This window comes from Bubalus kerabau, chromosome X (genome assembly GCF_029407905.1).
Source record: "Bubalus kerabau isolate K-KA32 ecotype Philippines breed swamp buffalo chromosome X, PCC_UOA_SB_1v2, whole genome shotgun sequence".
In the NCBI taxonomy this organism is placed as follows: Eukaryota; Metazoa; Chordata; class Mammalia; order Artiodactyla; family Bovidae; genus Bubalus; species Bubalus kerabau.
In genome coordinates, this window is record NC_073647.1 from 122,556,238 (window position 1) to 122,573,474 (window position 17,237).

General features: G+C 44.6%; 2 protein-coding genes across 20 annotated transcripts in view; one reads left to right on the forward strand and one right to left on the reverse strand.

Moving 5' to 3' along the window:
• LANCL3 (LanC like family member 3) overlaps nt 1-13,381 on the reverse strand; it is a 114,421-nt gene extending 101,040 nt beyond the window's left edge. Inside the window, exon 1 of the mRNA XM_055565362.1 lies at nt 12,511-13,381. Coding sequence (XP_055421337.1) covers nt 12,511-13,083 — 573 coding nt within the window. The 5' untranslated portion in view covers nt 13,084-13,381. The remainder of the gene's footprint in view (nt 1-12,510) is intronic.
• PRRG1 (proline rich and Gla domain 1) overlaps nt 1-17,237 on the forward strand; it is a 466,522-nt gene that overhangs the window by 95,193 nt on the left and 354,092 nt on the right. For 3 of the 19 annotated variants that reach the window (XM_055565365.1, XM_055565369.1, XM_055565376.1), the window contains exon 1: nt 13,657-13,973. Coding sequence is in view for 1 of the 19 variants with exons in the window: in XM_055565364.1 (XP_055421339.1) it covers nt 13,873-13,973 (101 nt within the window). In the remaining 18 variants the exon portion in view is untranslated. Of the gene's footprint in view, nt 1-13,559; nt 13,974-17,237 lie in introns of those variants that run through there. The other 16 variants (XM_055565375.1, XM_055565380.1, XM_055565366.1 and 13 more) reach the window with 14 other exon arrangements.

The following is a 17,237-nucleotide window of genomic DNA, read 5'->3' on the forward strand; positions in this document are numbered from 1 at the left end:
TCTGGGAGCTTGTTGAGATACAGTATCTTGGGCCTCACCCCAGATCTGCTGAATCAAAACCTGATTTTTAACAGGATCGCCAGGAGATCTGAGTGCACATTGAAGTGTGAAGAGTGCTCATTGAAAGCACAGATTTGGCGACCAGCCTGTGTTGGATGGAACCCCACCTCTGCCGCTGACTAGCGGTGGAACCTGGAACAAGTCCCACAGCCTCTCTGTGCCTCAGTTCCCTCAACTGGGGAGGAGGAAGATGATATGGTGCCTAGTCTTAAGTATTGGTACTAAATGACATAATATATGGAAAGGGTTCATGACAGGGTGGACACTAAGTGATCAAGTAATGCTAGTTCTTATGTCCTTTTAGTCATCACAGGGTTCCGGATCAAGAGTAACAAAGGATCCAAGCTACAGCCCACGGAAGTGCCCCATTTCCTGATATGTCTATAATCGAGCAATTATGAACTGGACTCAGCTTACAAAAATCTGGCTTCCCCAACCTGCTGTCATTTCAAGCCAAACTGCTGGGTTTACTTGTGCAATGCACAACACACCGCTGCTTACAAACCAGGGACCACTCAGATTTAGACTGGGTAAAATCCGGTATATGCATTTTGTTCAGTGAGTATTGAATGAAAAGATAAGGGGACACATTTTCTATCCGAGAAATCTCCATCTTCATTTTTTTTTTTAACCTGTCACTCTGTCGTATGTTAAAAAGTCTGATGAAACCGAGTATTGACAATAATGTGGGAATGCAGGCACCCCCGAATGCTCCTGGAGGGAATGGAAATTGATGCAACCTTTCTGGATAGCAGCTTGATAATCTCCATCGAGTGAAAAACAGCTATAAACTTTGACTCAGCAATTGGGTTTTAAAAATTTATCCTACATATATACTTGTAACAGAAGGCAAAGATACAGACACATATATGTATATATTACATGTAAATGTCATATATGTATATATGTACATTATATGTATTACTGTGTATACTTGACAGCATTAATTCTGATAGCAAAAAAGGAAAAACATTGAATCAACTTAATGTCTATAATGGTTAAATTGTGGTATAGCCATTAAATCAAACCAATATAAAGAATGAGACCTCTCTATGCTGTGCTGTGCTTATTCGCTCTGTTGTGTCCAACTTTTTCAGACCGCAGGTACTATAGCCCACCAGGCTCCTCTGTCCATAGGGATTCTCCAGGCAAGAATACTGGAGTGGGTTGCCATGCCCTCCTCCAGGGGATCTTCCCAACCCAGGGATTGGACCCAGGTCTCCTGCATTGCATGAGGATTCTTTACTGTCTGAACCACCAGGGAAGCACAAGAATACTGGAGTGGGTAGCCTCCAGGGGAACTTCCTGACCCAGGAATCGAACTGGGGTCTCATGCATTGCAGGCATATTCTTTACCATCTACCAGTGGAGAAGGCAATGGCACCCCACTCCAGTACTCTTGCCTGGAAAATCCCATGGATGGAGGAGCCTGGTAGGCTGCAGTCCATGGGGTCACTAAGAGTTGGACACGACTGAGCGACTTCACTTTCACTTTTCTCTTTCATGCACTGGAGAAGGAAATGGCGACCCACTCCAGTATTCTTGCCTGGAGAATCCCAGGGACGATGGAGCCTGGTGGGCTGCCGTCTATGGGGTCGCACAGAGTCGGACACGACTGAAGCGACTTAGCATAGCATAGCATAGGGAAGGCAATATGAAAACAAGGTGTGTCACATATATATGCACACACACAAGTATCACATAAATGGGCAAAAATACAGGTAGTTTACATAACCAGAATATTTCTTAAAAAGAAAATGTTTTATGTTCAAAGAGGACTTTTTAAAACAAGCATACCTTGTTTTATGCTCTCTGCTTTATTGTGCTTTGTAGACATTCCATTTTTATTTATTATTTTACAAATTGAAGGTTTGTGGCAACACTGTGTCGAGCAAATCAGAGTCATTTTTCCAGCAGCATTTGTTCACTCTGTCTTTGAGTCACATTTTGGTAATTCTCCCAACATTTCAGACTTTTTCATTATTATTATATTTGTTATGATGGTCTGTATCAGTGATTTTTGATGTTAGCACCATGACTAATGGTAGGCTGAGAGGGTTAGCATTTTTTAGCAATAAAGTATTTTTTAATTAAGGTATGCACTTTGTTTTTTTTAGACATAATGATTACACACTTAACAGACTAAAGTATAAGTGTAAATGTAACTTATCTGCACTGGGAAATCAAAATATTCATGTGGGTTGCTTTATTGAGATATTCACTTTATTTCAGTGGTTTGGAACTGAATCCACAGTATCTTTGAAATATGCCTCTATATCTTCCTGGATCCTCTTACTGTTTGTGTTTCCCCTGTATGACAGTAATAATTTTAAAGAAAAACTTGGGGAAAAAAAACTCTCAAAACAATCTAACATTTATACCTTCAGGAACTGGGGTCCAGGGCAGGGGGAACCTAAGCCTAAAGTTGGCAGAAGAAAGGAAATTATAAACAAACATTAGAGCCAAAGTAAATGAAATGGAGAACAGGAAAACAGGAGAAAAGAATCAATGAAATTAAGAATTGGTTCTCTGAAATGACAAAATTGACCAACTTTAGCTAGACTAAGACAAAAAGAAAATTCAAAATCAGAAACTAAAGAGGGGACATTAAAAATGATACCACAGAAATACAAAATATCTTAAGAGACTACTATGAGCAAGTAATTGTATGCCAACAAGTTGGACAACCAGAAGAAATTGATAAATTCCTAAAAACATGCAACTTACCAAGAGTTAATTATGATGAAACAGAAATCTAAACAAACCAATAATGAGTAAGGATACTGAATCACTAATAAAACATCTCCCAACAAAGGAAAGTCCAGGACCAGATGGTTTCACTAGAGAATACTACCAAACATTGAAAGAAAAATTAGTGTCAATCCTTCCCAAACTCTTCCAAAAGAAGAGGAGGGGCCACTTCCAACTTCATTTTATGAGGCCAGAATTACTCTCATACTAAAAAGTCAGAAAAGGACACTACAAGAAAAGAATACTATAGGCCAATATTCCTGATGAACATAAATGTAAAATTTTAACAAAATACTAGCAAACTGAATTCAAGAGCACATTAATGGGATCATACCCAAGGACTTAATCCTTGGGATATAAGGATGGTTCAACATATGCAAATATGTGAGGCGATGGATGTGTTAATTAACTATATGGTGAGAATTCTTTTACAAAGTATACATACATCAAACCACAATGCACACTTTAAATATCTTACAATTTTGTCAATTATACCTCAGTACAGTTGAAAAAATGAAAATAAAAATGTATACATAGTACAAAGGACACTGCATGCCACATAGTCTGTTCAATAAGTGATGGAAGGAATAAAAAAAAAAGTTTTCCTTTAAAAATGTGATACATCACATTAATATGGAAGTGGAAGTGTTAGTTGGTCAGTCTTGTCCGACTCTTTGAGACCCCATGGACTATAGCCTTCCAGGTTCTTCTGTCCAGGGAATTCTCCAGCAAGAATACTAGAGTGGGTTGTCATTCCCTTCTCCAGGGAATCTTTCTGACCCAGAGTTCGAAACCGGGTCTCCTTCACTGCAGGAAGATTCTTTACCATCTGAGTCACCAGGGAATCCCTCACATTAATATAATTAAAGATAAAAATCATGACTGTCTCAATAGATGCAGATAAAGAATTTGACAAAATTCAACATCCTTTCATGATAAAAAGTGAACAAATTGGGTATAAAAGGGATATACCTCAATGTAATAAATGCCATATATGACAAGCCCACAGCTAACATCATATTCAGTGGTAAAAGGTTGAAAACTTTTACTCTAAGATCAGGAACAAGATAAGGCTGCCCACTCTCACTCTTATTCAACATACTACTGAAGTTTTAGCCAAAGCAATCAGGCAATAAAAAGAAATAAAAGATGTCCAGATCAGAAAGGAAGAAGTAAAACTTTGCTGATGATATAATCTTACATACAGAAACTTCTCAAGACTCTACCAAAAAATTGATGGAACTAGTAATTCAGTAAAGTTGCAGTTATAGCATCAACATACAAAAATCAGTTATGATTCTATATGCTAAAAAAACAACAAACTATCTGAAAAATAAAGAAATCCCACTATAATAGCATCAAAAATAAAATACTTGTTAAACTTAACAAAGGAGGTGAAAATTTTGTACACTGAAAACTGTAAGACTTTGATGAAAGAAATTAAAGATAAATAAATGGAAAGACATTCTGTGTTCATGGATCAGAAGGATTGATATTATTAAGATGTTCATACTACTAAGGGCTTCCTTGGTAGCTCAGATGGTAGAGAATCATGAAGTCGCTCAGTTGTGTCCGACTCTTTACAACCCCATGAACGGTAGCCTACCAGGCTCTGCAGTCCATGGGATTTTCCAGGCAAGAATACTGGAGTGGGCTGCCATTTCCTTCTCCAGGGGATCTTCCCAACCCAGGGATCGAACCTGGGTCTCTTGCACTGCAGACAGACGCTTTACCATCTGAGCCACAGAATCTGCCTGCAAGGCAGGAGACCTGGGTTTGATCCCTGGGTTGGGAAGATCCCCTGAAGGAAGGAATGGCAACCCACTGCAGTGTTCTTGCCTGGAGAATTCCATGAACAGAGGAGCCTGGTGGGCTACAGTCCATGGGTCTCAAAGAATCAGACACAATTGATCCTTTACCAGAACATGACTGTAGTAATCATACTGGGCTTTCCTGGTGGCTCAGTCAGTAAGAATCTGCCTGCAATGCAAGAGACCACCTGCAGTGCAAGAGGCCAGGGTTGGATACCTGAAGATCCCCTGGAGAAGGAAATGGCAACCCACTCCAGTATTCTTGCTTGGGAAATCCCATGGACAGAGGAGCCTGGCAGGCTACAGTGCATGGGATGGCAAGAGTTGGACACGACTTAGTGACTAACCACCACCACTACTCAAAGCTATCTATGGATTCAATGCAATTGCTCTGAAATTTGTAATGTCATTTTTCACAGAAAGAAAAACAGAGTCCTAAAATTCATACAGAACCAAAAAAGATCCCAAAGAGCCAAATAAATCTTGAGAAAGAGATCAGAGCTAGAGGTACCATACTTCCTGATTTCAAACTGTATCACAAAGTTATATTATCAAAACAGTATGGTACTAACATAAAAACAGTTCAATGGAACAGAATCAAGAGCCCATAAATATAGTCCCACATATATGGTCAATTAACATCTGATATGAGAGCCAAGAATACTTAATGGGGAAAGAATATTCTCAATAATAAGCAGTATTGAGAAAACTGGATAACTACATGCAGAAAAATGAAACTGGACCCCATCTTACACAACTCACAAAAATGAGCTTGAAATGGATTAAAGACTTAAATACAAGATCTGAAAATGTAAAACTCCTAGAAGAAAGCATAGGGGAAAAGCTCCTTTACATTGGTCTTGGCAATGATTTTATAGATATAACACCAATAGCACAAGCAACAAAAGCAAAAAATAAGTGGAACTACATCAAACTAAAATGCTTCTGCACAGCCAAAAGAAACAATTAACAAAAAGAACAAGCAACCTACACTGTAGGAGAAAACACCTGTAAACCCCATTTTGATAAGCGGTTAAAATTCAAAATATATAAAGAACTCATACAAAGTAAACAACTCATTTTTAAAAATGGGCAGAGGAACTGCATAGACATCTCTCTCAAGATGAAATACAAACAGCCAACAGTTGGATGAAAAGGTATTCTGTATCACTAACCATCAGAGAAATGCAAATCAAAACCACAATGAGGTATATTCTCACATCTCTCAGAATGCTGCTGCTGCTGCTGCTAAGTCACTTCAGTCGTGTCCAACTCTGTGCAACCCCATAGACGGCGGCCCATCAGGCTCCCTCATCCCTGGGATTCTCCAGGCAAGAACACTGGAGTGGGTTGCCATTTCCTTCTCCAATGCATGAAAGGGAAAAGTGAAAGTGAAGTCGCTCAGTCGTGTCTGACTTTTTGTGACCCCATGGACTGCAGCCTACCAGTCTCCTCCGTCCATGGGATTTTCCAGGCAAGAGTACTGGAGAGGGGTGCCATTGCCTTCTCCATCTCTCAGAATGGCTATCATCAAAAAGCATTAGCGAGGATGCAGAGAAAAGAGAACCCTGTACACTGTTGGTAGTAACCTAAATCGGTACAACAACTACTGACAGCAGTATGGATATTCCTCAAAAAAGTAAAAAGAGAAATAGCATATGATCCATCATTCCCACTTCTGGGTATTTATCCAAACAAAATCAAAACAGGATCTGGAGGAGGTGTAATATTGTTGACAAGAGTCAAGGAAGTGGGAAGTCATGAGACAGACCTTGGTAAGTGAGCCAAAAGGCAGACACTTTGGTAACCACCCAACAGCCATTCCCTCTTCCTTTCTTGAAAGAATCTGCATCCACTGATAAGAAGCTGGAAATAAAGAATACGAGCCGTTCTGGCCTCCCCGGAAACCAGGAGTGGTCAGAGCTGGGTTGCTGACCAAGTGCTGGGCAATGAGGCAGAATGGAAATTCTTTAAGGACAGACTGTTCCATATGATAAGAAAAAAATTCAAGGAAAAAAAAAAAACAGCCTCAGTTATATGAGAACACAATGCTTGGAAAGGCAATAGCCATCTTGCAATCCTGAAGAGTGCTACAGCTCACCAAGGCTTCCCTGGTGGCTCAGTGGTACAGAATTCGCCTGCAATGCAGGAGGCGCAGGAGCCACCAGTTCTATCCCTGGGTCACGAAGATCCCCTGGAGGAGGGCATGACAACCCACTCCAGTATTCTTGCCTGGAGAATCCCATGGACAGAGGAGCCTGTCCTTAGGGTTGCAGAGAGTTGGACATGATTAAATCAGCTTAGCATGCACAGCTCACACACCCAGAACAGCAGAGAAAAAGGCTGGAGAGGGCTTTGGTTCTGATGATTTTCCTGAGTTACTTAACCAATCCTGGAATGACCTAGCTCTACAATCCTTGTCAAGTGAGGTCATAAGTGTTCCCGTTATTTATAAATCACTTTCTATCAGACATTCTATTATATCCAGCTAAGGGCATCCCCATTTAGCTGCCAACCACATGCTTAGGAATGAGTTAAGGACCCAGTGAACAATCTAGCAAAAGGCTTTTTCCTTTAATCATGGCAGGAAGATAGATTCCTTGGGCATAATTGTCTATGTGATGCTCAGAATCACTTTTGATTTTTTGTTAGTAGGGGCATAACATGGATTTCATTAAGCAGCTACTCTGTGCCAAGCACTACACTAGGCACTTTATCTTGGGTGAGTCATCACACCCACCTCCAGACCAGTCCCCTTTGGCCAAGAAAAGAAAATCGCATCTCTATTTTCCCCAACCTTATTTAAACAGCTTGGCATTTCCTTTTATTACAAATGCAGACCACGAAACACCAGGAGTACTCGTGACTTTGGCACCTATAGAAATCACAGATACGATCATGTCACACTGCAGTTGTTGAAGACATCTCGAAATATCACTGCCCCTCATCACTGCTGCAAAAGTACCATACTCCTTAGGCCGCACTGCAAAACCGCATTGAATGTGTGAATCAAGCAGCACATATGCTAGTGCATCACACGTTTTGAAAATGTTTTGGTAACTGAATGTTAAGATAATTGGCTTCCTTTGTAATCCTGCGTGTTTTATTTTCTGCATCTTAAAACGTTCTTCTCAAAAGAAGTACTGGAGGTTTTACCAGATTTACAAAGGAGTCCTTGGCACGAAAGGGGTTTTTAGATTCCCTCTAAAAAGTCCTCCTGTGACCTTTCTTAATACTGTTCAATCCACTGTCTATACAGAAAACCAATCTGTATCATTGTTTTATAAGGTGAATCAGATGAAGACATTCCCCTATTCCCAAATGAAACAAATGCCCAACTCCTAACTTTGCCCAGCCAGACCTGCCTTTCCCCTGCTCACAGCTCCTCCCTGGCCTCTAGCCCTCTAGCCTTTGCTCACTCTTCTCCATCCGGGCCACCACCTTCCTTTTCTTGGAAATCACCAAGCAGTTTCCTGCCTCGGGGGCTTTGTCCTTGCCATCCCCTCAGCCCGGAATGCCTGCTTTTAAGGCAGCTGCTTCATTCTCATGCTTCAGTGATGAGCCAGGACGTCACCTCCACCGAGACTCCTTCCCCGCTAATGTATGCCAGGCAGCACCCCGCCCGCTCCCACCCCGCCAGCACTTCCTGTTTACTTCCTTCTGAGAGCACTTCTGACAACATAACTGTATTGATTTTTGTTCACTGCTCAACCCTGGCATCTAGCAAGGTTCCGGGCATACGGAGAAACCTGACATTCACTGAGTGAGTGAATGACAGAATAAGCGAAGGAGGAAGCTGTCATTTGTCCATTTTACAAGTGAGGAAATTCAGGCTCCAAGATGTTAAAATTATTTGTCCAAGGTCACCAAGGAGCAAAAGTTATTATTTTAACTGTGGTTCCCCAAGCCTCCCCCTTAACCCCACCACCATTCTCACTTCCTTTTCCCTGCTACATTTCCACCAATCTGGAAAGCAGAACAAACCAATGCAAGTGTTTACAGTGCGATTTCTTAAGACTTAAGTGCTCCATTTCTTAAGGATATCTGCCTAACAAACTCTCTAAGGCAGCAGTCCCCAACCTTTCTGGCACCAGGGACCAGCTTCCTGGAAGACAATTTTCCCATGGGTAGGGGGCGGGGATGGCTTCAGGAGGATTCAAGCACATTACATTCACTGTGCACTTAATATTTTTATTATCGTCACATCAGCTCCACCTCAGATCATCAGGCATTAGATCCTGGAGGTTGGTGACCCCTGCTCTAAGCTATTTCCCTGGAATATTTCCAGGAAGGCCAAATTAATAAAAAATATATTATCTGGAGAGAATGGTTCTGTCTCTATGTCTCTCTGTCTACATACACACACTTTTTTCCATCTCTGAATCTTCTAAACAAATACAAACAATAAAATCAGATGTAAGGAAGAAAGTTCAGAAAAGGGTAAATGAAGGAAGAAAAAAATACAGATAAACCAAATGTAAATTTTAGTATATAAGAATACAGGTGATACGGTATTGTACACAAGCTATGTGGACCATAGTTCTGACCATATGCTTCCTAGGAGTCAACATAAAGTGAGCAACATGATCAGTTATACAACTCATCCTGGAGATTTAAAAAGATTCAATTCATTTCCAGGAGGAGCACAACTCTTCCTGTTTCAAAGCCCTGACAGAAATTCCTCTTGCAGGTTGTTAAAACAAAAGTATGGTAGGATATAGTAATCAGTATTCTAAACTACAACTTTATGAATAAATATACAAGCTTCACAAAACAGCATCTTAATAGATGGGGCTGGTATAATGCCAAAATCCATGCAGTAATGTATTACTGCCTTGCTATTCAGAGCGTGATCCCTGGACTGTCAGCAGCACCTTGACAGAAATTCAGAGTCTCAGGCCCAATACAGGTCTGCTGAAACAGAATCTGCATTTTATTAACATGATCTGTAGGTGATGCCTATAATGTTAAAGTTTAACAAACACTGGTCTAGTGGTTAAGCTTGCTTTGAGGTCAAATTTGTAAGAAAGTAGTGTTCATTCACACATTCAACAAATACTTACTGATACCTTGGCAGTAGGAAAGGATTTTTTAAGCTCTTACGAAAACAGGAAAGGATTATTTTAAACATAATATCAAAGGCACCACCATAAAGGAAAATACTGGTAAATGGGATGCTATTAGAACTGAGAGATGAAGCAAAGCATTGAAAATATTTCCACCACAACCAAAACAAGGAAAGTTGAGAATCCACATATGTACCAGGTACAATCTTAATGCTTAAGTCCATCAATGAAATGGAAACCCTCTCTTATGGAGCTACATTCTAAGTGAAGAAGACGTAAAGAAAATAAGTTAAATGAAGCAAGAAAAGGGCCTAAGTCAGGGGACAGGTGGCAGTCTTAAATCGGGTGGATAGGGAAGGACTCATTTAGGAGATAACCCAGACAAGGTCAGAGAGCTAACTATAAAAAGAGATAGGGGGAGAGTATTCCAAGCAGAGGGAATAGCAAGTACAAACACCCTGAGACAATAATGCCTGAAACAGCAAGAAGGCCCGTGTGGTTGAAGCAGAGTGAGCAAAAAGTAGAGTAAGTAAGCTGGGGTCAGATCACATGGTGCTTTGTCAGCCATTTTAAGGATCTTGGCTTGCACTGTGAGATGAGCAGCCACTGGAGAAAAGGAAATAGGGAGCCATTGCAGGACGCTGAGCAGGGTAGTGACATAATGAAAAGTGTTTATAAGCAGCCTGGTTTCTCAGAGATACATGGAATGGCTGGAGTGAGAGAAACTAGCTGAGAGTACTAATCCCAGTACAGGGTGATTCACTCATTCAACTATTTATTAGGTGGCAGAGATGTGTCAAGTAGGGTGGGGAGGAGTTAGACCAGGGTGATAACCGAGGGCACTGCCAAGAGGAAAGTGAATATAAATGACATTGGAGAGAAAGAAACCCAGGGCAGAATGACAGATTATTCATAGAGAAATGACAGAAGTTCGCAATTCAATTTAATCAAGGTTTATGGATCATCTACTGATGACAAAGCCATATGCAGGCTAGGACATGGGGGTGGGGATGGTGCAGAAGACTTGTATTTTCCCCTCAAAGGGCTTCAAGCCTGGCATGCTTAGCCTCTGTCCTTTCATGCCTGAACTTTTTGGATGACCACAGCTGAGGCTGCCACTGAGACTAGCTGATTTGCTCAGGTTAAGAGCTTTTCTTTGCTTTTTAAAAAAAAAAAAATAAAAACAGCCTTAGAACTTGTTCTGTCTCCTGGGAGCAGGGGCTAGAGCACCTCAACTTGATTAGTATAAAAAGATAGATCCAGTTTGGCAGCAGGGCACAAGAGAGGTCTTAAGAAATGTCTTTGTGGATCAGCACTGCAGACTGGCCCTGGGCCACCAGTCTTCAGGCAAGGAGTCCTTCTGATCAGTTGCCACCTGCACATGACCTGATGGTTCTCCCACTCTGCCATTCCATTCTGGAGAAAAGCATAGAAAGGGAAAGCAGCATGTGTAAGGAAAACAACTAGGGGGAGAAATCCCCACAAACTTGAAAATCGCCTGCCACCAGACTGCAAGGTCTGAGAAGCAGATGCAAATATAATGCAAATGATATGTAAATAGCCTGGTGGCCTTCTCAGAGGTTTTCTACAACTGGAAAGGCCCTTGGGAAACTGCTAGCTGGTAACAGTGACTCCAAAGCAGAGTGAACTATTTCAAGACAACTTTGTCACACAACCCTTTGCTTCCCTGCTAGCACAGTGTACAGTCTTTGGTAATCTTTCTCACTTGAATTAACCTCATCTGCTATAAATTAAAAAAAAAAATCAAGACTGCCTCTGTAGAGGTTATCTAAGTTAATTACACTTTAAAAACACTGTGTACCTTTAATTTGTCTTCAAACGCTTCTCTCACCCAAATGGAGCCAAGTTAAATGTGTCACTTCCTCCCTAAACAGTATTTGGCTCCAGTGGGTTATGAATGAAGTGCCTCTCTTTCAGTTCTAGTTACTATGATCCTTTGGAGGACTTTTTTCCCCCCTACACCACAGAAACTGGCACTCTCTCTTCTAATATCCACGCGCTGTATTCAAAGTGAATCCAGGAAAAAAAAACAAAAACAAAAACAAAAACCAAACACATATAGTTGTGAAATCCAATTCACTTCAAGGAGCCCCTGGAAAGCTATTCATTAAGAAAACCTGCCCTGTCAAGTATGCGGTCGTCTTGACAATCCTAACGATTCATTTTAAAATGGGGGGGGGGGGAGAGAAGCACTTTCGATTACAATAGTGTAGAATTGTCTACATTTATGTATTTAAAAGAGGACACTCCCCTCAGACATGCATTTTATAAGACCCATGCAATTTACTGAATAGAAAGCAACACAGGAAGCACATACAGACCCGGGGGTCGCAGAAACAACTTATCTTCACCTTAATGATGGAAACAATACTAGCATAGATCAGCCCATTCCCAAACTTCTATGACTTTCTAGTACTCTGACATGCGAGGGTACTTCAGCTTTTGACAGGAGGGTTTAAAGGAAGGGAAATCTCTTTCATTTGGGATATTAAAAAATCTCACTTGAAAAGACCTCCAGACAACACCTGGGCAAAGAGGCATTTGGGGAGATGCCATGTCTCAGTAAAACACGAACAAAGAGCAAAGGCGCATAATCCCAACTGAGAGACTGAAAGCAGTGGGGGGAGGGTGGGGCGGGGGGAGACGGACAAAAGCAGGGGATAAACCTCAAGAGCCTCAAGAAACCGCAGAGTCAAAAGAGTAACAAAGAGAGATGGAGAACAGCCGGGGCGCCGCTCCCGGAGTCGGGAGCCGGGTGGTAGGACGGCACGCGCCCCCTTGTGGCCGGGGTGGCCTCTTACCTCTTGGGCGAGTTTCTGCTTGAGCACTAGCGCGGCGCACAAGTAGCCCGCGCGGCCCACGAATAGCTCGTCTGAGCCGCACTCGAGGAAGGAGACGGGCGCGCAGACGGCGCACAGAGCCCGGAACTTGCCCAGCGGCTGCACGTAGTCGGGCCGGCCCAGGGCGTGGTACACGAGCGTGGCCACGGCGTACACGCCCGCGCCCCCGAGCAGGAAGGCGGCGCGGGTGTCGGCGTCCGGCTCGCCCCACTCCTCAGCGCGGGCGCACGCGTCGATGAGGCGCTTGGCCAAGCGCAGGTAGCGCTCCCGAGCCCCGGCAAAGAGCGGGCTCTGAGAGACGTGGTAGAGCATGTAGGCCACCCCGGCCACGCCGCCGTACAGTCCCCACTGGCAGCTGCTGGCCGCGGCTGCCGCCCCCCGGCCCTCCGGGCCGCCCCCGAGTGGGGGCAGCTCCTGGAGGATGCGCTCGATGGTGGCGGTGACCAAGGGCGCCACCGCCTCCTCGCACTGGCCCGCCAGCAGGCTGCCCTGGTAGTCATCGAAGCGATTGGCAAAGCAGCGTTTGGTGTCCATGCTGCCGCCCGTGCCCCCACCAAGGCCGAGCCGGGGTCTGCTGGAGGACGCGCCTTGCAGTCCCGCGCACCACCTCTCGCTCTTTGAGGCACTCGGATGGCGGTGGATACAGCCGGGATGGAGCGAGGAGGCTGAGACGGGAGGTGACAAGAGGAGGCGGGCGCGAGGAAGCAGCGCGGAGCGGATTGCCAAGTGGGGCACCGGACTGCCGCGAGGCTCCCTAGTGGCCCCGGCGAGCGCGGGGGATGTGCGTCGTGCGCCCCCCTCCCAGAGGCCGCGCCCTCGCCGAACCCGCCCCCTCCTGCGCCGCCGCAGCTTGGCTTCCTCGCCAAGGGGCCGAGGTGATCTCCGGCAGGACCCACGCGGGGGCCGCGCCACTCCTCCCGCTCCGCCCCCGACTCCTCCCCTCTCGGCGGAAGGCCAGGGACGCGCGGGACAGCGAGCCGGAAAGCCGAGGCTGGGCATACGCACACCTGGCCGGGAGGTGAAGACCTCGAGTCCCTCGTGTACTCCGAGGGTCAGCAGATCAGCATCACCTGGAGCGCGTTAAAAATGCAGAGGCTCCTACTTCGCCTCCGACCTAGTGAATCACAATCAGCATATTTAGCAAGAGCCCCAGGTGATTCGCATGCACAGAAAAGGTTGAGAAGCCGCGGAACTTGTAGAGGCTTCTGGGAAAAAAAGCTAAGCGCCCTCCTGAAAGTTGTGTTTTCGTCTCGGTCACTTTGGCGTTCTCAGTCTTCTGAGTGTTTCATCCCAAAGGCTGAGGGATTTGAATGCAGTAAAACGATGAAGTGCCCCATAGGGAAACTTTTCCTCAGCCTTGGCTGTCGGGTTGTTTTTCTCGGAATCCCCAGGAGTAGAAGTTCAGAGAACCACACCAGGATAAGGTAAGGAATGGAGATTCTGTCTTCTAGAGACCAGCCCCCCAGACCTATTCAGGCACCTTGTGGACCCCATAAATGACCTGAGGTCATTAACCAGTGAAGTTAAGGGTAAATGCTGCTGAGAATTTTAATTCGGCATTTTGAACCATTTTCTGTGTGTCCTTAGTTATTTCCTTCACTCTTTTATTTCTTTCCCATGTTTTTTTCCTTCTGTCCCCCTACCCCCAACTCATCCCACCTCAGGCATATTTGAAGAGGAAAAGTTAAAATTTTACATAACCTCCTGCTCCTTCTGTCTCTAACTCAGCTTGCTCCTTGCAAAGTCTGGATCACGTAGGTCACGTAGTGTCAGAAAGTGGGGACTTACAATACTAGGAACTGGGGTTTATCTCACTCACCCTTGTCCTGCTCTTTGCAATTGCCCAGCCCCTACAAACCTGCTTAATCATGCTTGTCCGTGTAAAGGTCAGGGATCCCCCTCCCCATCTTGACTACTGTTCCCAGGCATGGGAAACCCCTTAGTTTAAACCAGCCTGTTAGCAGCTAGTGTTGCCCACTATAGTAGGTCTATAAAAACTCTGTAAACCCTTTGTTCGGGGCTCAGAGCTTGGAGTGTTAACTCCTCTGAGCCCACTGGCGTAATAAACCTGAGTTCTCCAACTCTCCGAGTGTGGTGCTTGGTTTCTTGAGAAGTCGTTTCTGCAACATTTTCAGTGTCTCCTGTGGGTCTCAAACCCTGAAAATAGATGGATAAACAAAATAGACATGGTCCTAGATGTTGGGGAGGTTACAGTCCAGTGGCAAACACAGAAAGTGAACAATGACACAAATGAATTGCCTTTCTTTTGCTCAGCTGTTTTGAAATGACTCTTCCTTTCCCAAAGTGTTGGCCAGTGAAGGCCAAAGAGGTCATCTTTCCCAGGGGTATTTGCATTTTGATAGGGACCGAGCAAGCCACGAAAGAATAAGTGACTCATGGAAAAGTTTCTGACACTCTGGGGAGAGCAACTGCTCCACTGACTTGAAAGGCCAGTTTTGCTTGGAGGTAATTTTTTTCCTCAAAAGTGTTAATAGTCACAGTGATTTTGGAAGCAGAGATGAAATAGCCTGCTGCTCTGTCCTTGCTTGATATTCTCTGGGGAGGGAGTTCAGTTGGCCAAGATGATTGCCAGGACTGACATCCAAAGAATGGATGGTATGGCCTCCATTCTCCTGTGAGTGCCAGAACAGGTTCATTTTTCATTATAATAATAAAAAGCTAAGTCCGCTTGTAGGCAGGGAGTTCATTGTTGGGCTAAGGGTGTCAAAGGAGCAACTGGAATGTTTGATTTCTTCTCCTGGCTTCTTCCTCCTCCATCAGCTGTAGTAGGCCTTAGGAGTGATTTCTACCCCTTTAAGCACAGAGACATTGTTGTAGCTGCTAAGTCACTTCAGTCATGTCCGACTCTGTGTGACCCCATAGACAGCAGCCCACAAGGCTCCCCCATCTCTGGGATTCTCCAGGCAAGAACACTGGAGTGGGTTGCCATTTCCTTCTCCAATGCATGAAAGTGAAAAGTGAAAGTGAAGTCGCTCAGTCCTGTCCGACTCTTAGCGACCCCATGGACTGCAGCCCACCAGGCTCCTCTGTCCATGGGATTTTCCAGGCAAGAGTACTGGAGTGGGGTGCCATTGCCTTCTGTGACATTGTTGCAGGGAGGAAGCCAATTCTGACTCCATGTTGGAACTGTTCCTTTGACTTGCTTTTAGTTGCTTTTGTTATTATAATCATACAGAACGGTTTGCCTCAGAGGATCCTGCCCCTTTGCCTGACTGTTAAAGTGCCTTTGTTCAGAACCCTGTCCACCTGTGAATGGCAGTAAGAAAGAAATTAACACATCCCCTGCCTGAAACTTGCCATGCTAGGAAATGTTTGCAAGATTAATGGCCTTTTTACTTTGCTTCCTCACTTTCCCTCATCTCTGACCTATAAAAGAACCTGACATCCAGACCCCATAAGATGGTTATTTTGAGGCACTTGCCTGCCATCTTCTCGGGCTGCCGACTCTCCAATTAAAGTTTCTCCCTCACCCCAACACCTCGTCTCTTGGATTCATTGGTGTATCATGTGACAAGCAGAGCAAGCTTGGACTCGGTAACATCAAATGCAAACCTTCATAGGCAGAAAGGAAGCCATATTCCACTTTATCCCCCCCCTCACCCTTGTCATGAATCTCCAGGCAACTCGGTTAATTCTGACTGATTATCCTTCCACACTGCCCAGCACCAAGGTAGTGCCAAGAGCAATGACAGGGACATGGGCTGATTACTTTCAAAATAATACTGGAAGCAGGTATCCAAGAGAAGGAGCTCTGCTTTTTTACCAGTTGTGTCCCCCTGCCACCCTTGTGCCCTGCCTTGCCCCCAAATGCTGCATTACAAGCAACCACAAAATCTTGTGACATAGGACAATAAGTGGATTGCTCATGGGCCTGGGATTGTGGCGAGGTTCTGGGAGTGGGCTGACTGTTGCTTGGGGAGACTGGGTCGACTAGGCTCTGGTCCATGTCTCTCATCCTCAGTGCTTCAGCCCCGGCATGCCTGCCTTGTGATGGCAGAGGAACAAGATTCGAGGGGGAACAAGCAGGACTTCTGTAGGGCTGGTCTCAGAGCTGACACATTGTTGTCTGCCTTATTCAACTGGAAAATCACACCAGGAAATACATGGTGTCTTTATGGAACTCCACAGCTACATGAGTACATGTGTACAGGGTAGGGTGAAGTATTAGGGTTCCAAGGAGTTTCTTTTGGACAGTGATACCCCCAAGTAGAACAAAGGCCATCAGATGATTGAGAAACAGTCTGGTTTTAATGCAGGAAGGGAGAACCCCTTCCAGGGCCCAAAAGTGGGCTCTTGTCTTACACTTGGATATGAATTGTTCGAGGAGACACATGTGCTGACAAAGCAAGAGACTATTGGGAAGAGTCGCCTGGGCAGAGAGCAGTAGGGTAAGGGAAACGAGGAGAACTGCTCTGGCACGTGGCTTCCAGTCTCAGGTTTTATGGCGATGGGATTAGTTTCCGGGTTATCTTTAGCTAGTCATTCTGACTCAGAGTCCTTCTTGGTGGTGCACACCTTGTTTAGCCCAGAGGGATACCAGCGAGAAGGATTCTGGGAGGTGGTTGGACACATGGTGTCACTTTTTGACCTTTCCTGAACTCTCCCGGTTGATGGTGGCTTATTAGTTCCGTGTTCCTTACCAGGACCTCCTGTCATAAAACAACTCA